Below are 24,715 nucleotides of genomic sequence, written 5' to 3'. Positions count from 1 at the left end.
ATGATAGAGCTTCCGTTGCTCCAGACTGTATGACGGAATCATTTATATTTTACTCATGATCAGAGCTTCCGTTGCTCCAGACTGTATGACGGAATCATTTATATTTCACTCATGATCAGAGCTTCCGTTGCTCCAGACTGTATGACGGAATCATTCAAAAATTGCGAGAGGCAACAGACTGGCCACGCGAGACAAATTGTGAAAAATTGAGTAGGCAATCAATATGAGAAGCATTAGTTAGTATCGGCATTAATTAATGCCGATACTAACTAAGCTTGTGCCGCGCTACGAGCTTGTAGATTTGCTATTTTTTTTAATCGTGAAAATGTGGTGCAAATCTTTGAATATATATTCTTTCAGAGCGAAAGTTTTTAACTCAAATCTCTGCTTCTGCGGGGTCCGTGGAACAACATATTTTCAGATGGGGGCCCGGCGGCCAATTACATATAATTCTGGAGGTCCTTGACATGAAAAGGTTTGAGAACCACTGACATACTGTAGAAACATAGGTTTATCAGAAAACTGTCAGGATTTAGAAGACATTTGCAGAATCGTCCTCAGGTCTAAATGGGTTATGGTAATGACAGAATTCCATTCATTTAGCCAGAGTCCTTGACGTCTGACCAGTGCAGCACCGTCACCTCGAGGACAACGACAGGAATCAATCAATCAATCTTCGGTTACTGCATTGTCTATTTCTGTCACGGTGTGTCAGGTGAGGACCCAGAAGCAGAACCAGGCAGGCAAACAGATGAAGTCCAATGATTGATTTATTAAACACAAAACTTACAACACAGTGTAGCCGTAGCAGGTCATAATATGCAGACATCAGGAAACACAGTAACATTGACTATAATCTGGCAAGGGAAGACTGGACACAATACTAACTAGACACAGGTGCAACATGACTATAATCAACATATCATTGGCTGAGACTAAACAGGACACAGGTGGAGAAGACTAGTAATCACAGGGAGAAACAGTAACTAGGGAAAACAGGAAACACTGTTGTGTGTTTAGCTGTAAATGATATTGTAGGTTTGTTTACAACATGGCTGCTATGTTGGATACGGCACAAAATCAAGCCGCACAGCAGATGCTCTGAGCCTTTGATTGATTAGACAGCCCGTTGATTAGACAGTCCGTTGTTGAGCTCAGCGGTCATTATCCGGAAATAATACACAGCTGAATTCAGTGATTGACCAATCAGAATCAAGCATCCAAAATAAAATAAATGTAATGGAATTGTATTAACATACTTTACAACACAGATTGGACAAAATTGTATTTTATTCATTAAAGAAAGTTACATAGTGCTGCTAAAATGCCACACACACACACACACACACACACACACACACACACACACACACACACACACACACACACACACACACACACACACACACACACACACACACACACACACACACACACACACACACACACACACACACACACCGATATATATTGTGAAATCACTGTTAATTCAGCTCTGAGAGTGTACGGGTCCGTTTGGTTCCATTTGTACACTCTCAGAGTTACATACCCTTAAGGGTCCATTTGGTTCCATATACTATCATTTAGCAGGGGGGACCCCCTGGAACTCCCTCAAGGACCCCTGGGGGTCCCCGGACCCCACTTTGGGAACCACTGGTCTATGTGACTACACCACATCCTGGGAACATCTTGGCAGGATCAAGTTCCCAACACAGAAGTCCTGGAACGTGCTCATGTTCACCATGCTGAGCCAACGCCGCCTCCGGTGGCTTGGCCATGTCCACAGGATGGACCACAGCTGGCTCCCCAGAGCCGTGTGGAGAGCTGTCCACAGGCTCCAGACCTCAACGGTCGCCCACGCTTGCGCTTCAAGGACGTTTTCAAAACGTGACATGAAGCAGGCAGGCATAGAAACACAACAACTGGGAGCAGTGACGACGACTACGTGGGGGCTGCGGGGCTCGAGCCCCCTTGATGATTTTAGGGGATTTCTAGTTTTTCTACAATTCGCGCAATTCTCGTCTTGCATTGACTGTGTATACAATCGCGCCGCTCTAACCATCCAAGTCTGGCACCTTAACACGTCTGTTTTTCTCACTGTCCGGGGCGGGGGTGGTGGGGGGTGGACCGCGTTGCCTGTCCCTTGTACACATGCAGATCAGGCATTGAAATGCTAATCTGGGTGCTTAACCTGCCAGGTATGTGTGTGAGGAGCTGATCACAGTCACAGATAGAGGGAAAGTGTTATATTTGGCCTATTATTTATGCTATATATTATTGACCGCGTCTGTGTCAGTCTCACAGTCACAGACATTGCGCACACGAGAGAGAGGGAGAGAGAGAGAGCGCGAGAGAGCGCGAGAGAGAGGGAGAGGGGTGCTGCGTGTTAAAAAATAAATAGGTAACTCATCTTTGTGTTCTGTTTCACCTTATTGCTGCGTGACCATCACAGGGAAAAGCAACAAGGGGTTTAGAAGCGAAAAAGTCCGTTGTGGAGAAAAGGAACTATAGCCTATGCACTCCTCACACAGTGATTAGACTACTAATGAGTGACAGGTGATGCCACTTTTGGAGCGTGATGGATGTCTGTTGGAGAGTGTGTGAGTGAACTTTTTTTTCCCCCGCGGGGGGGCGGGGGGGTGCGGGGAGGCGGGGCAGCACGGGCCCCCTTGAGGATTATGAAAACTATTCGTCCCTGACTGGGAGGAAGCTGCAAATGGCCGTGGCGTTTTGGAGGCAGACTGATGCTGCAGGGACTCGCCGTGCCGAGGAAGGGGCACATCTCTTTGCTGCAGGCGAAGAGACGGAAGAGGAAACAGCGTGAAGCAGACCCCACCTCCTGTGCCGCTGCAAGAAAACCTGACCACTCAGGTGCGATCCATTGTCATCACTGACGGACGGATGCCTGTGATATTTCTGAAGATGTAGCAGAGGCTCATCTCAGAACCATCAGGTCCCATTATGTAGCAGAGGCTCATCTCAGAACCATCAGGTCCATTATCAAGCCTGGGTGAGCAAATGGAATGGATAGGCTAAAGTGAAAATTGCACGAGCCATTATCTTTCAAAAAAGACTTGGGAGTCCTTTACAAAATGAAAGAAGAGCTTGTAATGAATTTCAAGTTACAGACCGGATCTTCTTGAACTATATGAACCGTGGCATTACAAAGTAATGCATCGGAGGAGTAATAGTAAAATAATCAAGGTAATTTAGATACAATTTCTACACAGCCTTCAACCTGGTTCTCTTTCCAATACAGGTCAAAGCATGAGTGATATATCCAAGGCTTACTCACATCTATGAAAGTGACTCGTTCACAAAGGTTGTTAATTCAGACGGCACACGGTCCATTTGATGCTCATTGTATCAGATATATTTGAGAACTGAAAGTTCTGGAATGAGATTCATTTTTTTTATAACTACGCATTTAAGCACCATGGAGAGCGTCTCTCTCTCTCTCTCTCTCTCTCTCTCTCTGTGTCCCAACCTTACCAACCTTACTCATCTGCGAAGAGAAAATCCTGGTCACCACCAAAGGCAGAGAGTGCATAGCCGGAAGTTTTGGGCCGGAACATCCATCAGATGTATTTCCCCCGAATATGATATTTTTTGACCAATCACAACACTTGTTTCATTCACGGAGAATGTAAACAGATTTGTAAAGTGTTAACGTAATTTCCTTGAGCAGTACTTCTGCCAAATTTCACTCGCCCAAAGCTATAGCCTATAACTCTGCAATAGATCTTGGTTGGCCACCCATTTTACATCGCTGTCCGTCTGTGAGAGTGGGTCAGTGGGAGGTCCATGTGCTTCAATGTTTACATCTGGGTTTACAGCAGAGCGATGCTGAATGGGCTGTTTTCCAAATCGCAGAGGAGATGGTAAAGGCTCATACATAGTCTGGATTTTCGGTGGTGAGGTGACCACCGAACTACAACATTACGTCACAAGCCGCGGTGAAGAGAAAACCACCGCCACCGCCCATCTCTCTGTTTTTACTCACAATCGCCACCGCCCCAGCCCTTCTCTCTGTTTTTACTCACAATCGCCACCGCCCCAGCCCTTTTTTACTCACCACCGCTCAACGTTATTTCAGCTCCGGTGGTCACCTCACCACCGAAAATCCAGACTATGAATGAGCCTTAAGTCTTCCGTGATGTTATAGGCGACACTGTGGTGAAAGGGCCCCAGCCGGATCCTTGCAGGGGGGCCTTGGGATTTTGAGCAACGCTACTGTCCACTACATCAAAAGAGACAGTCCTCAAATATTTGGAATCACCACTAGATGGCGCAGCGGTACTGCTGCCGGCATCACGCCAATATGGCGGCAACACTTTGTCTATATGTAAACACCTCAAACACGCACGTAAACATGCACGGTCGTGCGTGCACGTGCATACATGCATGCGCACACATGCACCCTTACTGTACATTCTGAATGAATATGTAATTTCTGCTTTGATCCATTCATAAATATGATAAATAAATGGGTAAATAAATACATGAGAGTAGAATAGGATTAAAACAAGTTGTTTTGTTTTGTACAGCGTGACTTTTTTAATGTTTTTAAAAGCAACCAGAAGTTACGTCATCACTCCGATATGGCGGAGGCACTGCTACTATGGGACTTAATGGGAGTGTCGCCTCTTTATATAGAATCATATGATATCATATGATATAGTACTTTATTGTCAGTTCACACTGAAAGCCAAGTATGCAGAACACATATACACACATTTGACATAACCCTAAGAACAAGACAATTTACATACATAAAGACATGAAGACAAGAGCAATATCCACCGCTTAGGTTACCCCGTGGCTACTACAACTCCTGATTAAGCCTCAACGTCGACTGGTGGACAAAGAAGGACCTCTTTAGTCTGACCTTATTGTATGCTGGTACACCATATCTCCTTCCTGAAGGCAGCAACCTATATTCTCCATACAGCACATGTCTTTGACTACACCTGGGATCCATGTAACGCGATGCGACACATTGTGAGCTTGTAGATGGAAATTGGGAGTATACTTTTTCCCACCACTGCCATTTTGGTCCAACCACTCCTCCTCCAGTAAGGGGATTTGTGACCACGTTTCCGTATTGACCAACAACCACAGCCTTTGTGAGGAGCAGCAGGTCACTGGAGGAAAAATAGAGACTCTTTTGTCAAACAGGCTGGTGGTTTGTGTTTCCAGTTGAAGAGGATGCTCCCAGAATTGTTGTGTATGTCCCTTGAGGCCACTGTTTAACCCATTTAGGCGTCGAAATTTAAAAAATGTCTTCTAAAGCATGACAGTTTTCTGAAATACCTATGTTTCTGGTGCTCAATATTTCATGTCAAGGACCCCCAAAAATTATCTGTAATTGGCCACCGACCCCCATCTGAAAATATGTTGTTCCAGGGACCCCCTCGGAAGCAAAGATTTGAGTTAAAACGTTCACTCTGAAAGAATATATATGCAAAGATTTGTGCCACATTTTCACGATTTTTCAAAAATAGCAGACCTACAAGCTCGTAGCGCGGCACTCGGTGCCGCGCTATGAGCTTGTAGATCTGCTATTTTTCAATAGCTAAAGTGTAACATAATGCTTAAAACACCAGAAGGGGTTCCCGCCCAAAATGGGTTAATTCCCCCCCCCCAAACCCAATGTCTCGCTTTGCTTTGAAGTTTGGGGTAATTGAAGATGAAGGAAACTAAATGAGCTGAAGTCTATCCCGGGGTGTAACTTTTTCAGATTTTGACCTGATTCTATGGGAGATTACGTGTAATTGAATTCCATCTCGTTTCATCTGTATAAAATCTCCTATCTATTGCTTTTCACTGTGTAGCATAATATTGATCATTCTGACGTAAATAATGACAACTATTTCAGTCAGGAAGCAGAATGCAGAGATGGAAATGGAACAATACCGGTGACATTTTAAAATGAATGAATGATTTTAAAGAATGAAGCTGGGAATACATGTTTTTACCTCTATCCCCAAAAGCAGACACAAACATTACTGTATATCAAAGGATGTGGAGTAATTGGACAGAGGTGTAGTAGAGGTGTAAATGAGTCAAGCGCATATGCCTAACCATCGCCTTCCTAAACAAATGCTGTATGGCCAGCTAATGGAAGGAAAACGCACCCAAGGAGGGCAGAAAAAGCCATCTGCGAACCTGTCGCTTCAGCCTCAAAACCTGGGAGGAGGCTGCCCTCCAGAGAGATCTATGGCACAGGATGGTGCATGACGGAACAGCACAGGCAGAGAAAGACCACCACCATACCGCGGAAGCAAAGAGGCAACAGCGAAAACAGAGATCCACCTCCAAAACAGCTCCTCACACCACCACCACCACCCCCATGACTACCATTCATATATGCACCCACTGCAATAGAGACTGTGGATCAAGGGTCGGACTCTTCCCACAGATGACCAGACACACCGACAGGAGGACAATCATACTCGCTTCGAGTGATCGCCGATGATGATGAGGTGTAAAAGGAATAAATATAAAGGAAATAAACCATGGTTTCTGCATTGAATACAGATTTATTTGACCTACACCATTTCTTTGATGGCTTGCTTTGTTCCCAGTCTCAGTTAATTGTTGTGTGTTCTTGCCCTCCAACTAATTCCCAATGTGGAGCAGCACAATGCAGTGTCAGATACTTAAAAGTGCAACATAACTAGAAAAAGTGCCCTTCTGGGCACAGCTGGTCTCCACCAGGAGGAGGATAGGAGTGTGTGCGTGATGTTTGGAACAATGTTTAGGAGTAATATAAACATGTTTTGTGTGTGTGTGTGTGTGTGTGTGTGTGTGTGTGTGTGTCACGACTTGGCCTGTTGTAGCGCCACCATGAGGCTGATTTGAAAACATTTCTTCCTCAGCCTAGTGGGAATATGCATGCACAGTTTCACCGCAATCGGACGCTGCGTTGAGGAGTTGTGGCGATTTGTACAAAACGGGTACAAAACGGGCTACTCCTGAAATCTTTAGAAGCCAATCATAGCCAATCGGGATGGATTATTATGAGAAATCAAACAAACCCGTCTTGATCACATGACTATGGAGCATGTGTACCAATTTGCGTGAAATTTGGATAAAATCTGAAGGAGTAATATTAGAAAATGTGTTTTACAATTATGTCGGCCTCCTGGTGGAGCTATAAAGAGCAGATGTGAAAAAGGTTTTTCCTTGGCCTCTAAGGAGTGTGCATACAAGGTTTTACACAGATCGGTGCAGTTATAGGTAAAAACACTAATCGGCCAGTTATAGCGCCACCATGAGGCTGAGGACGGACGGACGGACTGACGGAAGGACGGACGGACAGACGGACGGACGAACGGACGCAAAACATACTCTCTCCCCATGCCTTCGGCCTGGTGGAGACAATAACAGGATACTTAGCAAATAATAGCTGTCAACTCTAAATAAAACACTGATAATAGGACTTTTTAAAAAAAAATCCCTACTCCAAACTGGAGACAAATGACAACTAATCCAGTTTTCTCCTTAGTAGGTTAACCAATAAATCTGAAATTGACCATTGGCATAATATGCAGGGAGTGAGGGAGCTGATTCTTCACCTTTTCCAAATGTAATCTGTTAACCCATTTTGGACTGATGTCGATTAAAAAAAAGGCTTCTAAATCCTAATCGTTTTCTGAAAAACTCATGTTTCTGTCAGTTGTGCTCAACCTTTTTCATGCCACGGACCCCCATCTCAAAATATGTTGTTCCAGGGACCCCCCAGAAGCAAATATTTTAGTTAAAAATGTTCGCTCTGAAATATATATTCAAAGATTTGCACCACATTTTCAAAAATAGCAGACCTACAAGTAGTGGCGCGCTATGAGCTTGTAGATCTGCTATTTTTCAATAGCTAAAGTATAACATAATGCTTAAAACACCCAAAGGGGTTCCCACCCAAAATGGGTTAATGAGCATTGGCATGTTTTCTCCCCAGTGGGTTGGCCAGTATATCTGAAATTTCACATGTGCATTGACCAATGGCACATACAAGAGACTGAATGAGATTTTTTTTATTAGGATTTTTGCTACAAGCTATGGGATCTGTATTTGCAGTCCCAATTAAGTCCCCGGGTAACTATGGACTATTCTAGTAGTGATCATTAAAGCTAAAGCACTTTCCTCCCAATTACTTTTTGTATCATGCCCTATCAGAGACTCAGTGACGCAGAGGGGGAGCATGGCTTTTCCGTTAAGAATCATTTAGTAGTAAAAGTGGCAAAATGCCTGAGTGATGGACGGTCATGACATCTATAAATAAGTGCCCAAAGTGAATTTTCCATGAATTTACTCCATTAGACATTTTAGAAAATCTTTAATCCTATAAAGAGTTTTAAGCCAAGACAGCCAAGACATGAATAATCATGACCGTTTGTTTGGGTCAAAACAAAGAATTGTAAAACACTAAAAAAGATGACAATACAAGAAGAACTGTGTGCGTATTTTAAGAGTGAGGGAATTAGATCTGCTTGTAGAGCCTAGGGGTTCCCTGGGGAGCATCCCGTTCTTAAATTATTTCAGAATGCCCCTAAACGAATCGTGTCATATGATATTTATATGATCAACTACATTCCCAGAAATGCCCTCAAGCCCTCGACAGGAATGGATGCCTGGAACAGGGATATAGCTGATGAGGGGCGGGAAGTGGATTGGGAGGCTATTTGGGATAATGTGTCTGGCTCATCAAAACAATCCAAAGCATCAGTTTGTTAAGGCTGTCCCCGAACATTCAGGGTTCGAACCTTCGCTCTTTAGTGTTGGCACTCGAATCTTAATTAATGGGCTTGAACCATTCGTTTTTTTTTTGTTTGTTTTTTTGTTTTGTTTTTTAATTATTATTTCTTCCCCCTTTTTTAACTCGAAAATATTTCTTGGCGAGAATGCGATGTGCATAATAAGCCTATCTCACAGAATTTCCCCGCCCCTCTTAATACGCCCCCTTTCGGGGTTAGTGGTGATAGCGTGACGTCACTCCATAGACGCTACATGTTAACAGAGGTAATTTAAGAAGTCTACAACTTTTGTTTTCTCAAGGTAAGGTTTGTTCTATCTGTTCGAGCTGATTTACCATCTTGTTTGCTTCATAATAATATTGGTCTGTCACATTTTTACATTAGAAAATTTACTTAGATTCTCCAGAGAAAAAAACGTGTAAATGCTAATGTTAAAGACACCACTATTTACCGGAAGTGGGCGTGGAAAGCGGGCTGTGAGATAGGCCTATAAGAGTACTATGTTCATGTTCTGTTTACATGTTTAGATGTTATTAATAATCAGGGGGGCACACAATCGATGCGCCAGTGCGCATAGGCATACGTTGTCAAAATGTTTTCTGCGTGTAGATCAAAGACATGCAAGGCGCATTGACGCACCAACAGCTGAGACAGTTATGTAGAGAAATCTGACAGGCATTCAAAAGGAACTCAAATGTGATGTTAATGTCCTGTAAGTAGACTTAGAAATAAAACTAGTGTTGACTAATCATTACATGTGGCTCTTATTTTGAAGAGGAAGTTAGTGCACAGTCCGTTTCAGTTGTAAACAAGCTACGATGACACTTTCCCAAAGTTACGTGCTCCCCCACCCCCTCACCCCCCCACCGAGGTTCAGAGGTCGAAGGTTATTTTTAAAATGAATTAGAAACGAATGGTTCGAAGGTTCGCTCGAAGTTCGAGTCCTAAAAACAGGGCTTATAGGGTACAGCCTTATTGTCCACAAATATAACCTTTTCCGTTCTCTTTAAATATTTTATTTAATTAGACCCAGAGCAATAACCTCCCAGTCTCCCTCCCTAATGATCATTAGACCCAGAGCAATAACCTCCCAGACTCCCTCCCAATGAGTTCTGAAATGTAATGAATGTAGAATTATGTGCAGGATATCATTTACAAACAACTGTGAGGGACTTCATTTATTTGACTACGTTTTCTTTTTAATAGCTTATTTTAAACCAGAGATCCTCTCTCTCACACTAATGCCAGTGATCACCCTCCTATCCTTTGTGCCAACGTTGCCAACGGTGCCAAAGGTCGCCTAGACCTGCCGTAAAACATGCTGTAAGCGTAAAATGGTGTCTTGTGAAACCCATGAGGGTTTATTGGCACTTTGTGTGCAGGACACAGACACAAAATAATCAATCAATATTCTACATAATAATTAAAATCACACCGTGTGAACTGAGTGGTGCAAAGTAACTCCAATGCATGTGTAACCCATTCATTGTAATTAATTTACGTTCCCCAAATGCATACATTTGTAGACGCTCCCTGAGCACAAGAGAGACGCTCCCCGAGCACTCTCCCCGAGCACGCTCCCTACCCTAGAAACAGCAAGGAACTTCCTGTGCCGTTTACTTTCGTTTCACATGAAACTGCCTGAAAGCAGATTTACAGTAATGACAGAGTTCAGTGAGATTTATTAGATACTGAAAGGAGTGAGGTGAATAACTTCTGTAACTAGTTTTGCCAGAAAGAGAGAGAGAGAGAGAGAGAGAGAGAGAGAGAGAGACAGAGCCATTGTTGTTGTTTTTCTCAAAGTGATTTGCATATCCTGGTGAGTTGACTGACAATGTCAACATTGACATTGTTTTTAATTGCATTTAGTAATATTTGTTTTAATGCTGCTGCTACTATGAAATATAACATGAAGTAAAAAACAGTCTCAAGATAAATTGTTTTTGTGCATAATATGCAGTGGTTGATATTGTAATGATTTTGCTGGATTGTGGCCTATATGCTAAGTGTGTGTGATTGTGTGCAGGCTAATGTGCTGAAAACAAAGCGTAAAAGGACAATATGGATTAAATTGAAATATGAAGGAAAACAATCAATTGACTATTAAGTTCCAGGACCAATACTGATCCAGGCCCGAACGGAATACGCGGCCGCGGTGTTCCGATGAAAACGCCGCAGATTTTCCGCGGAAATTTAACCCGTTCATGTTGTAGTTTACTTTACCCATGAGGCCAGCATAATATTAACCAGTGGATGCATCCCGCCCCTCCCTCCTCCCCTCATTCTCTACTGCTGACTAATATGTTGGAGGCTCTGGACGAGAATATTTAATATAGCTTTATATCAAAACTTCAAAAGCTGTCGGAAGTCTTTTTTTTCCAAGTGCCGTATCTGTTACCTTCGCTGCCCTGGCTGCATGGCTGGCTGTCACTAGTGTCCAAATGCCGGTGGTCGCATATTGCTCGCGCTCGTGCACAACGCAACGCAACAAACAAACTTCGGGAGAGAACGCCACTATAAGCACTTTTCATGGCCACGGACAACGAGAGCACAGTCTAACTGCGGAGGGAGAGTGAGAGCTGTTTCTGTTTGTGGCATGACGTGCTGCGAGCTCACAGATCTACGCTTCATGCAACGAATGTACCCGTACGTTTGTTCTATTAAAGGGTAGATCGCTACCGCTACCAGACGGTAGCCGATCTAGCGTTATAGAACGAACGTACCGATATGCTGTGAGCCTAGCCTGTTGCTAACGCGACCCCCCTCCTCTCTCTCTCTCTCTCTGCGTATCTCTCTCTCTCTCTCTCTCTCTCTCTCGCGCGCGCGCGTCTCTCTCTCTAACGCGACTCTCTCCCCCGTTGAAGTTGCAATAGTTGGATCACTGCAGTGTTGCACTGTTCATATTTAGTACAGGAAATCTATGTAAAATACAGGATCAACCTCTAACTAATTGCAAAAAAAACGAACTCAGCTGATTTTGCATCTTCAATATATCCTGAATAACAGAAAGAAAGTTGCCTGGAATTGTCTGAGGGGAAAGTGTTGAAAATGGCCTGTACAGTCTGGCCACCATTGACATCCTATTATAAGGCAATATTTTCTAAATTTCCTTATGCTTTAAGTAGCATGTGACATATCAAACTAGGTTGTTGTCATGATGCTGAAGCCATTCCAAGCATTAGTTTTGCATAAAAACACTCATTGGGCTAAATTTGGCCATAGCAACTTGCCAAAATGTAATGAGGTCAGCACATTTGGGCAAGTTGCTATGGCCAAATTTAGCCCAATGAGTTTTTTTATGCAAAACTAATGCTTGGAATGGCCATTTTCAACACTTTCCCCTCAGACAATTCCAGGCAACTTTCTTTCTGTTATTCAGGATATATTGAAGATGCAAAATCAGTTGAGTTTGTTTTTTTTGCAATTAGTTAGAGGTCAAATTACATTATTACTGGACTAATTAGCTGCTTTGATATTATAGGAAATGGCCTACCATACATTTTTTATTTTACATTTTATGTTATTAGTATTTGCATCTGAACTTGTCATTAGCCTAACTGTAGGCATAGATACATACCATACCATAGCCTATTTGAATAATAATAAATAGGATAGTAAATAGTACTGTGACCAGATTTGACTGAGGGACTGCCATTGGATTTCTTTTCATGTCATATGAAAGCAGGGAATCATAGTTTAAAATTTATGTTGATTTTATTATGGTATTTGCCATAGGCAATATGCCAATATTGTTATAAAAAAAACGTTAAAATGACCAGTGAGCAACTGCAACTGCACTTTTTAATTTTTTATGAGGACTTAATGGGGTATAATGGGGTATGGATCGATGGAACCAGAAAAATGGCCACCACTGCTATGCCCTAAATGGTATACTTTGTGTTATTTTGTATAAAATGAAGAGCAGTATAATTGAAAATCATTTCATGTTTTCACTTTTATTCTCAGTGTGTAGAAATGGCGTCCGTCAGCAGTCTCCTGTCTGAAGAGCAGTTCCAGTGTTCTATCTGTCTGGATGTGTTCACTGATCCAATCACCACTCCATGTGGACACAACTACTGCAAAGCCTGCATCACACAGCACTGGGACAGCAGTGATGTGTGTAAGTGTCCACTATGTCAAGAAACCTTCTATATTAGACCAAAATGCTCAGTTAATAAAGTTCTCGCAGAGATGGCTGATCAGTTCAGGACGTCAAAGGAGCTCAAGAAAACGTCCAACACAAACCAAGAACCTGCTAAACCTGATGAAGTGTCCTGTGACGTCTGTACTGAGATGAAGATGAAAGCTCTGAAGACCTGCCTGGTGTGTCAGATCTCCTACTGTGAGACTCACCTGGAGCCTCACCTGAGACTCACAGCATTAAAACGACACAAACTAATCGACCCTGTGAAGAACCTGGAAGACGTCATGTGTAAGAAACATGACAGACCTCTGGAGCTGTTCTGTAAGACCGACTGCACGTGTGTTTGTCAGTTCTGCACTGAGTTAGACCACAAGTCACATCGCATTGTATCTCTGAAAGAGGAATACGATGTGAAGAAGGCTAAACTGGGAAAGACAGAGGCTAGAGTTCAGAAGATGATCAGGGAGAGGAAACTGAAGATTCAGGAGGTCAGACACACAGTGGAGCTCAGCAAGGAAGATGCAGACGGAGAGATAGCAGACAGTGTGCAGGTCTTCACTGCTCTGGCGAGATGTATTGAGAGAAGCCAGGCTGAGGTCATTGATGTGATTGAAGAGAAGCAGAAAACAACAGAGAAACAGGCTGAAGGCTTCATCAATGAGCTGAAACAGGAAATAACTCAGTTGGAGAAGAGAAGCTCTGAGCTGGAGCAGCTCTCACTCACTGAAGACCACCTCCAGCTCCTCCAGAACTTCACCTCCATCAAGACCCCTTCACCCACCAAGGACTGGACAGAGGTCAATGTCCATCAGTCTTCATATGTGGGGACTGTGAGGACAGCTGTGGCTCAGCTGGAGAAGACACTCAGTGAAGAGATGAAGAAGCTGTGTGATGCTGAGCTGAGGAGGATCCAACCATATGCAGTGGATGTGACTATGGACCCTGTTACAGCACACTGCAATCTCATCCTGTCTGTGGATGGAAAACAAGTGAGTCATGGTCCTGGAGACGTAAAGAAGAATCTCCCAGACAACACAGAGAGATTCTCTCAATGTGCCAATGTTTTAGGAAAACAAAGCTTCTCCTCAGGAAGATTTTACTATGAGGTTCAGGTTGGAGGGAAGACTGACTGGGATGTAGGAGTGGCCAGAGAGTCCATCGACAGGAAGGGACAAATCACACTGCGCCCCAACAAAGGTTACTGGACTATAGGGTTGAGGTATGGAAATGAGTACTGGGCTATTGCTGACCCTCCTGTCATCCTCCCTGTAAGAGAAGAGCTCCCACTCCAGAAAGTGGGAGTGTTTGTGGATTATGAGGAGGGTCTGGTCTCCTTTTATGATGTGGAGACCAGAGTTCACCTCTACTCTTTCACTGGCTGCTCCTTCACTGAGAAACTCTTTCCATTCTTCAGTCCACACCTTAATTATAGTGGTAAAAACTCTGCTCCTCTGATCATCTCTCCTGTCAATCATTCAGATTAGACTAATCCTCAGCTTTACCAGAAAAAAAGTATAATGTGCATTTAAAGGTGTAGTGAAATAAAAAATACGTTTTTCACACTTTTAGACCATATCCGTGGTCATCATATGGGCATACCTAACAATGGATGCCAAAAAAATGGGCAAATTCTCATTTTTGTGTGTTTTTATATCAAAAGTCCATAAAAATATATTTTGTATTACTTCCTGAAAATGAAAACGTGCTGCGTGATGACGTGTCGAGGCCCACATCGATAAAAGCCAATAAAAATGAAGCTCACACGTTTAATTCACCATATCTCCGCATCCGTCCAGCACAGCTGCTACTGATTACAGAAATCCTCCGTTTTTATTCCCATTCAAGATAACATCCAGACAGTGTATTACTCTGTTTCAACTTAATCATCACGCTAAAATATGTATCTGAAAACATTATAGGGCAGAAATAAGCCACATAACAGTAAACTGGTACAGCTGGCCGACTATCTGACTTGTGAACAAACACACTCCATGCGCTGCGTATAGCATAGCTACCGTCCCTAGCTACCGTCCCATCGCCTGAAGGGATGCAACGCTCTGATTGGTTCAGAAACGTCATAGCGGTGTTTCAACTTGAAACCGTCTGCAACTTCAAAATAAAATGTCCACCATTTCCGTTTCACTACGCCTTTAAGACAACACATGGTCTCATTAAAAGTTTGGTTTTAGTCAACTGTACAACTTAAAATCAAGTCATTTAACTTTTTTCTTATTTTTTTGAGGGCCCTCATATGCCCATCTTTGTGTGTTTGTGTGTACCACACATAGCGATGATTTGATTGGCTGAGCACGGAAAGTGAGGATGTATGATGATGTATGATGATAAGAGCGCGCCTCACTTCACAAGAGTGTGATTTTATTCACCCTATGTATTATAGATATAGCATTACATTGAAACAATTCGACTGAAGTACTGATGTTACATTACTGACTGTAATGATATGTAAATATAGTTCTCCATTCAGGAAATTGTATTTAAACACAGATTGTTGAAATGTCTACATTTCTAACTCTTGATTGAACTTGATTGTATGTTTCATTTCATGGCATTTAAATTTAAGTTGAATTGTAATTCGCTCCTTACTGGCCTACCGGCATGTGCACTTAAGCCTCTCCAACTGATCCAAAATGCCGCAGCTCGTCTGGTCTTCAACCAGCCAAAATTCTCACATGTCTCCCCCCTGCTCCGCTCCCTGCACTGGCTCCCAGTCGCTGCCCGCACAGAATACAAAACTCTGATGCTGGCATTCAAAGCAACCAAAGGTATGGCTCCCCCATATCTTGCAAGCATGATTGAACCCTACAAACCCTCCCGCGCACTCAGATCAGCCAACGCAGGAAAGCTGGAAGTACCCTCACTAAAAACGCCGGGACAACGCTCCACACGTCCCAAACTCTTCTCCCTTCTGGCCCCAAAACTGTGGAATGCACTCCCCGGTGCAATCAGAACTGCAGCATCACTCCCAATCTTCCGCCGTAGTCTGAAGACCCACCTTTTCAGACTCCATCATGGCCCATAGCACTTATCCTACCCCCTTAGATAGCACTTTTTAGACTTAGATAGCATTTGAAACAGACTTATAGCATGTCATGTAGACAGCACAATAATTGCATTGTATGTAGTCATAGCACATCATAGTACATATGTATAGCATAGTATAGTATATATGTATAGTTAATATGTATAGTGTCATTATATAGATCTGTGAACAGCTAATCTCTGGCACCGTTGGCTTGATCGCAGCCATACTCTGCACACACACTCCCTGGATGCCAGAGCTGAACCTCTGCCCCAAAGTTTTCACATTGGCCTGTTATAGCGCCACCAGGAGGCCGCTTTGTGCAAAACAAATGTTTTGACAGTACACCTACAGATTTTGTCCAAACATTACGCAAATTGGTACACAGTCTCTCTAGAGCCATTCAACGAAACGGGTCTTTCAGATTTTTCAGACTCCATCCTGATTGGCTAAGATTGGCTTCCAAAGTTCGCAGGAGTGCTCCGTTTCAAACAAAATGCTGCAAATCATGAACACATGGTGTGATTTCCGTGAAATTTTGCACGCACATTCCCACTAGGTAAGGAGGAAGAAATGCCACTATTTTCAACTCAACCTCATGGTGGCGCTATAACTGGCCGATTTGTGTTTTTACCTATAACTGCACCGATCTGTGTAAAACCATGTATGCACACTCCCTAGAGGCCAAGGAAAAACCTTTGCCTGGAATTTTTCACATCTGCTCTTTACAGCGCCACCAGGTGGCCGACATGTAAAACACATTTTCTAATATTACTCCTTCAGATTTTATCCAAATTTCACGCAAATCGGTACACATGCTCTCCATAGTCATGTGATCATGTGATTTGTTTGATTTCTCATAATTATTCATCCTGATTGGCTACGATTGGCTATGGGAGTAGCCCGTTTTGTACAAATCGCCACAACTCCGCAACGCAGCGTCCGATTGCAGTGAAACTGTGCATGCCTATTCCCACTACTAGGCTGAGGAAGAAATGCCACTTGACAGTTTTCAAATCAGCCTCATGGTGGTGCTACAACAGGCCAAGTCGCGTCACACACACACACACACACACACACACACACGTTTATATTACTCCTAAACATTTTGCCAAACACACACACAATCCTATCCTCCTGGTGGAGACCTGTGCCCAGAAGGGCACTTTTTCTAGTTTTACTTGTGAAGTACAGCCAACTACTGATTATGGTAAATGGAGTTCTCCATTCAAGAAATGTATTTAGCTTAAAACCAGAGCCGGATTTACCTTGCTGAGGGCCCCCGGGCTGGAGCAAATTTGAGGGCCCCCCTTGGGGCGCGCGGCACACCCGCGATTCAAAAAAGAATGTGGGCTATTTTGTTTTCATTTTGGGGTACCCAGGCCCCTAAAAAGAGAGGCAGGCACACATTTCACTTGAATTGGATTTCAATACTTTTTATTCTACAATTTTATAATAAAAAAATAATATATATATATTTATTTATTTATTTTCCTCGGGGGCCCCCCTAGTCGAGGCCCCCAGGGCTGCAGCCCACCCTAGCCCAACGGTAAGTCCGCCTCTGCTTAAAACAAACTGACACAAATTGTCAGTTTGTATATTTTAAGTTTTGTCACAGCGTACCGTATGTAACACTGAGAATTAGGCATCGAATGGGATTGGCAGCAAATTTCTATTTTAGTTTAGTCATAGTCTTCGGAATGAAACTCCATTTAGTTTATATTTGAGTCATATTTTAGTCACCTGGAATGTTTTAGTGTTTGTTTAGTCTAGTTTTAGTCGACTAAATATCATAAGATTTTAGTCGACTAATTCTGCAGTTTTAGTCGACTAAAATGTATTTTGTTGGGCCTTGATGCCGTCGAAATGACTGATTTTACACTTGCTGAAAATATTTTCAGCATGCAACCAAGTGTAAAATGACTTGTGTTTTACTTATACTGGATCTCTTGTCCACAAGTCTCTCCCTAACATTTTAGTCTAGTTTTTATTTGTTGACGAAATTGTCTCAGTTTGTCACCATAGCTTACAGTAGGTTTCATTTAGTTTCCATTTAGTTTTCATCAGTGAAAAAAGGTAGTCGACGAACATTTTTCGTCATAGTTTTAGTCGACGAAAACAACACTGATTGGCACCTGACCCACACTACACATTCAGGAACCTTAGACTAATTTCTTCATACCTTGATTAGCCTGGCTGGCCAATCAGGGTCTAAATGTAGACCGTCGTTGAAACAACGTTGTTTCAACGTCTAATCGACTGCTAAAAAACGTTCATATTTTTACCCCATTTTTTAGACGGTCATTTAGATGTCTAAAAGCCGACAATTGCTCAGTGGGCTATTGATGTGAGTCTGGGGAAGAATACAATAATATCAGCATTCTGACACCTTGGATAAAGTGGAATAAAATGTCCTGGCTAATATAACGAACGGGGCTCCAAGCGTTCCAGTTGCCCATGTCCATCTCAATTAGTTATCCCATTTAGGCCTGACGTTAACTTTTTTTTAATTTCTTCTAAATTCTGACAGTTTTCTGTTTCTGTAGTTTCTGTATCAGCGGTGCTCAATATTTCATGTCAAGGATCCCAAAACGTATATGTATTTGGCCACCGAACCCCATCTGAAAATATGTTGTTCCAGGGACCTCTCAGAAGCAAAGATTTTAGTTAAAAACATTCGCTCTGAAAGAATATATATTCGCAATTTGCAACACATTTTCAAGATTTTTCAAAAATAGCAGACCTACAAGCTCGTAGCGGTGCCGCGCTATGGGCTTGTAGGTCTGCTATTTTTCAATAGCTATAAAGTATAACATAATGCTATGAACACGAAATGGGGTTCTCGTCTAGAATGGGTTATTCATTTCCAGTATTATTGGAAAGAGTGAGAGGTGACAAACTGCATTTGCATTCATTTGATATGCTTGTGAAAAATGCTCATCCATGACCACAAAAACTCACAGATGCAATTTGCGAAAAGCAAAAACCCAGCCAAGCATAGAAATGTCTTCCCAGCGCTAATCGAGGAAAGCTTTACAGGCTGTATGTTGGAAATGAATCTATTGTGGGGAAAGTCTACACAGGGGGCGTCCTCTGATCACAAAATGCAATGTTCCCTTGCTGAGTCTGACATTCTTGACTATACAGCATGAACTGTGAAAGCCCCGTGGACTTGACATCCTCGGATGTGACGACATTGTGGTCACACACTTCACAATAACTTCTCGGATCGGGTCAAGGGATTTTGTACGACTGAGCGGTCATAGTGCTGCAGTTTTAATGCCAAACTTGAAGGTGACATTCTAGCGTCAGTTCTTGAAGTTCAAAGGTCTTATTCTTATAACCCCGTTGCTTATTCTGAACCTAGACCTCGACCTGACCTCGACCACTTGTTGGTTATAAATGGATGCCTCATAAAGTTCATTGTTGTAAAGACAGATGACCTCCTCCTCCATCTGCCTGCAGTTGATAACCTAGACTCCTAGAGCTATATGATTTGCTTCCAAACACCAGACACCAAGGACGAGGGGCCAAACTGCTCGTAATTTGGACTGCGCCAGCCTATATTTGTTCTGTCAGGTCTTAAATCCCTCAGAAACTATAGTAAAATACGCACATCACTTCGTGGAGGTGCTGGGTTAAAAAAGTGACCTAGGAAAAGAGACAAGGGAACCCGCACACTCATATGCTCCAAAAGGTCAATTTAGAGTTTGACCAGATGAAGAGCCTTGGCTCGAAACGTCGTCAATAAATTTGACGACGTATAAATTACCTTTTGGAGCATACGAGTGTGCGCGTTCCCTTCTCTTTTCCTAGGTCTTAAATCCCTGCCTTTAATCTGCCAGGTCTGGGCTACAGACACAGATGAGCAACACACAAACGATGAACTGAAGTAGCTGGGTACAGTATAAAAGGTGTAACTTTCAGTGCCATGCCATGCTGTTAATCTGCTGCCTGAAGTGATGCACCCTCCAACTTATCTGCCTTACAGTAATTGCACAGAAGTGACAAGTAATTTTGACTAACTATAAAACAGGGGCTTGGTACATTGGTACAACCTCAAACAATTAGAATCCACCCCATAGCATAACATGAAAGGGCCCACAGGACTTGTGAAGATCAGGCAGACAAATTAAAACCTTTGTCTCTTCTTTGCCGGGGTCTCCAGGGGCCCTGGGCTAATGGGCAGGCCGTGGGCAGGCTGTACAGGGTCTGAATCCTTGTGTAAGCGCAATAGGAAGCTGACACTGCTAGGAGGGGATCCCCGTGTCAACGGGACACGTGATCCAACTCACCAACCTTCTCCCTTCTGAGTTAATTCTGGGTCATCTCATTACGGCATTACTGCAAAGGTGACAGTGTAGCAAGTCGAGTTTTTGAGTGGTGCAACCACTCCAAGGAACAGCAATGTCCGTGACGTTCAACTATGTGTGTGTGTGTGTGTGTGTTCAACTATGTGTGTGACTATGTTTGTGTGTGACGTTAATGAGCACCAGTACCAATGCGTACCAAAAGTGGCGCTGTTGTGCCAGAAACAGAGAGAGAGAGATAGTGCTGCGCTGTTGCCTGCTAATGAGAGAGAGAGAGAGAGAGAGAGAGAGAGTGTGTGGGTGGGGGGGGGGGGGGGGGGATTTGCACCACTCAGTTCACACAGGTGTGATTTTTTATATGGGCCAACTGTGCATGACATGGATTGCTCATCATCATCATCAGTAATCTTCCAGTACTATGTGCTTCAAGGCATGAGCTAATTATGCAAAATTGAATGCACCTGAATGGAATAGTGAAGTTTGATGATGACTGAGGTTTTACCGCAATATGAAGGTGATTCAGCAAATTGATATCACTCAATTTAAATTGCCAACACTAAATTACACATTCAGGATAGGAAAAGAGGTCGGTTTTCACTTTTCATTAAACCTTGAAAAAAAAGTGAGAAGAGCTAGAAAACTGCAGAGAAACTGCTGGAGTTTCTCTGCGGATTCTCAACATCGAAACACAAAAGGAGGGATCGAAGAGCAATAATAAATAAAACAGTTCAATCCAAGGGGAATGTTTTTGATGTTGTGTAGAGGAGACCTGTGGCCTTGTGGTTAGAGTGTCCGCCCTGAGACCGGGAGGTTGGGGGTTCGATCCCCGGCCGGGTCATACCAAAGACTCTAAAAATGGGACCCAGTGCCTCCCTGCTTGACACTCAGCATCAAGGGTTGGATTGGGGGTAAGTCCCTGCGACATACTAGCGTCATGTCCAGGGGGTGTACTTGTACATCAAGCTGCCTCACGCTACAGAAACAGGAGATAGGCTCCTGCCCTATGGCCCTCATGGCTCGACAAGGCTACTTACTTACTTAGAGGAGACCAAAATAATCCGGAATCAAAGAATGGTGTATTGAATGTGTAGCAGGGTTAGGGTGAGGGGTACTGGCTCCACACCAGGTCAGGTCACTTACGTTCTTGAAGCCCCGGTACAGAATCTGTAGCTCCTTACGGGTAAATCGTGTCTGGGACTCCAGTTGCTCCAGGCACTCAGGGCGATGGCGGACTGCAGAGAGCTCCAGCTCATCCTCGACGCTGTCTGTAAACGAGTAATATGAGGGTTAACGTCGGATGAACACAGAGGCTAATAATGATCTGTTTTGACCTATTAAGATCTGAGACAAAATGCCTTCAAAAATCAGTAGTTCTCACACGTTCAAGATTTTTCTAAAATATTTAAAAAATAGCGGATGTGCAAGCTTGCACTGTGAGCATGTATATCTGATATTTTTGTGAATAGCCAACACAAAAATAAAAAATGACACACATAAATAATGCTTTCCAGGTTTTAATTAATGGGTTAAAACGTTCAAATAAAATAACTGTTATATTTGTAGGTGGCAGAGAGCTAGCATTTCATTCTCCAAAGGAATTTCCAAACATATTATAGGTAATAATTAAGCAAATGCTGTTCCAAGTACCGTTAACCTATCTAATGCATCGTGTAGACCAGGGGTTCTCAACGTTTTTGGCCGGGGACCCCCGCAAATGCTTTGGCAACGTCTCGGGACCCCCGCCCCGCCCCCTCCCGACCCCCAATATAAATTGACTGCTACAATAACCTTAAACCATTTTGGGCGGGAACTCCTTTTGGTGTTTTAAGCATTGTTATAATTTAGCTATTTAAAAATAGCAGATCTACAAGCTCATAGCGCGCCACCGAGTGGCGCTCTACGAGCTTGTAGGTCTGCTATTTTTGAATAATCGTGAAAATATTTTTTTTGAAAATAATTTGGGGACCCCCTAAAATATTTTGGCGACCCCCCGAGGGGTCGCGACCCACGGGTTGAGAACCCCTGGTGTAGACGAGGGGTAGGAAACCTTTGGCACCGCGGTGCCAACGGTGGCACTAAGGAGGGTGATCACTGGCACAGTGGCATAAGTGTGAGAGAGAGGACTTTTTATCAATACAAATTAAAGATGGAGTGCCGTGATTTTTTTCCACCCTAAAACAATGATCATCAGGTCTTATTGTTATATAAGGAGGTATAATTTTTTCAATAAAGTGTACAGTATTTGTTAAAACGTCGTTTTTATGTGGACACCCCCACCAGTTCATTAAGTATGCCTGGTTTGCCTGGTGGGTGGTGATGGGTGGTGGTGATCCACCTGGACTGAAGCCGCACCCACAGCTGTAGTTGTATGATAAAGGGGGAGGGGTTAGGGGAGGGGCTGATAGTGTGATGTCACTATATTACTGTTTAATTAATTGGCCCGTTTGACTGTCAAGGGTTCAGCCTCCAGGAAGAAACCCTAAATACAAAGTTAATACACCATTGCACATAAAAACGACTCCAGGGTGTCTAATGAAGTACTGTCACCTCATAGACACATGAAAAACTGGGGGAAAAAAGTGAAAAAAAAAAAAAAACTATTTAAACGTAGTCAAATAAATGAAGTCCCACACATTTGTATGTACAGTAAATTACATCCTGCAATTCTACATTCATTAAATCTCTGAACTCTGACTGCTTGGGGAGGGAGTCTGGGAGATACGCGGGTCAGTGCTCTGAGTCTAATGATCATTATAACAACGTGAAAGAAAATATTAAAAAAAATACGTGTAAAAGGTTATTTCCGTGGACAATCAAAATGTGTTGGAAATGTTGATGTGGTGTCATTCAAATGAACGTTGACATATTATTGGCACACCGACTATCCAGAAAATAAAAAATAAAAACTTAATTTCAAAAAGGTTATTTATTGCAGACCCCCTGCAGTGTAGACTAACCGGCCCCATTTTAACCCATTTTGACATGAGATCAGATTCTAAAAATGTTTGAAAATGACAGTTTTCTGAAAAAGCTATGTTTCTATGTCAGTCGTTCTTAGATTTTTCAAAAATAGCAGACCTACAAGCTAGTAGCGCGCCACTCGGTGGCGCGCTATGAGCTTGTAGATCTGCTATTTTTCAATAGCTAAAGCATAACATAATGCTAACACCATCCTGACAGTTTTCTGAAAAAGCTATGTTTCTATGTCAGTTGTTCTTAGATTTAAAAAAAATAGCAGACCTACAAGCTCGTAGCGCGCCACTCGGTGGCGCGCTATGAGCTTGTAGATCTGCTATTTTTCAATAGCTAAAGCATAACATAATGCTAACACCATCCTGACAGTTTTCTGAAAAAGCTATGTTTCTATGTCAGTCGTTCTTAGATTTTTCAAAAATAGCAGACCTACAAGCTCGTAGCGCGCCACTCGGTGGCGCGCTACGAGCTTGTAGGTCTGCTATTTTTCAATAGCTAAAGCATAACATAATGCTAACACCAAAAGGGGTTCCCGCCCAAAATGGGTTAAAGACACAATTACAACACCTGCGGTCCGCAATTAGTTCACTGGTCCACATTACTAATGAATGTGCCGCAGCACAGCGTACTGTAGGTCACCAGTGTAAATTACTGAATGAGTTTACGGGTAAATATGAGATGGGAGTGGAAGTCCATGAGATGTTGGCCCGGTCAGGATGAAACTCGATAGCATCATCATCCATCGACCCTTTTTCACACGCAGCTGTCAAGTCATTTTCACGCACAGCCAAGTGTATCATTTGACACAAGCGTCACACCGTCTAGCGCTTTTACCACTGTAACTAATGCTTATCCCATTCTGGACGGGAACCCGTTTTGGTGTTTTAAAGGAGCATTCAGTGATATGAGTGATGTGGAAAACCACCCAGTCCGCCCTGGTAACAAAATGTGCACATGCACGCTCTACAGTGGGGGGAAGTGCAACAGGCCAACAGCATGTGCACCCCACTCGATCATGATTGGAGGAAGGCCCCTCTCATCCTGATTGGATGAAGGCTTTGCCACCCGCCACCAAAACTGAAACTAGGGTTTTTTGACCCCAGGGGCTCACTGGGGACAGGGAGGAACTCCTTATATGGTCATCACACTTTATAGTAGGGAGGATTATCCAGAAAAAAAGAAAAAATAAGTGATATTTAGATTAAGTGAAATCACTGAATATACCTTTAACTAAGCAATATGTTATACTTTAGCTATTGAAAAATAGCAGATCTACAAGCTCGCGCGCTACGAGCTTGTAGGTCTGCTATTTTTTAAATCGTTGAATATATATTCTTTCAGAAGACTTTATTTATTTCGACGTCGGGCCTAAATGGGATATAGGCCTATAGCTGCCATAGTCAAGTTCAGGGTGTGAATCCGTCTCCTCACCTGCACGCCGACTTGCTGAGCATTAAAAGCTACACAAATCAACCGTGTCACGCCAAGGATA

General features: G+C 43.0%; 2 protein-coding genes across 8 annotated transcripts in view; one reads left to right on the top strand and one right to left on the bottom strand.

Moving 5' to 3' along the window:
• Positions 1–24,715, bottom strand: part of kcnip4a (potassium voltage-gated channel interacting protein 4a) — a 329,293-nt gene that overhangs the window by 17,515 nt on the left and 287,063 nt on the right. For all 7 annotated transcript variants that reach the window (XM_079491657.1, XM_079491656.1, XM_079491661.1 and 4 more), the window contains one exon: positions 21,391–21,515. In XM_079491657.1, the coding sequence (XP_079347783.1) occupies positions 21,391–21,515 (125 nt within the window). The remainder of the gene's footprint in view (positions 1–21,390; positions 21,516–24,715) is intronic.
• LOC306914560 (E3 ubiquitin-protein ligase TRIM39-like) lies at positions 10,533–14,384 on the top strand (the record flags this gene model as incomplete). The annotated part of the gene is made up of 2 exons (XM_079491650.1): positions 10,533–10,575; positions 12,723–14,384. The coding sequence occupies exon 2, from the start codon at positions 12,732–12,734 to the stop codon at positions 14,382–14,384; it is 1,653 nt and encodes a 550-aa protein (XP_079347776.1). The 5' UTR covers positions 10,533–10,575; positions 12,723–12,731.

Source organism: Electrona antarctica (assembly GCF_951216825.1).
Source record: "Electrona antarctica genome assembly, chromosome: 21".
Classification (NCBI taxonomy): Eukaryota; Metazoa; Chordata; class Actinopteri; order Myctophiformes; family Myctophidae; genus Electrona; species Electrona antarctica.
The sequence above is the reverse complement of the archived record's forward strand: the minus strand, read 5'-3'. Positions and strand labels throughout refer to the sequence as shown.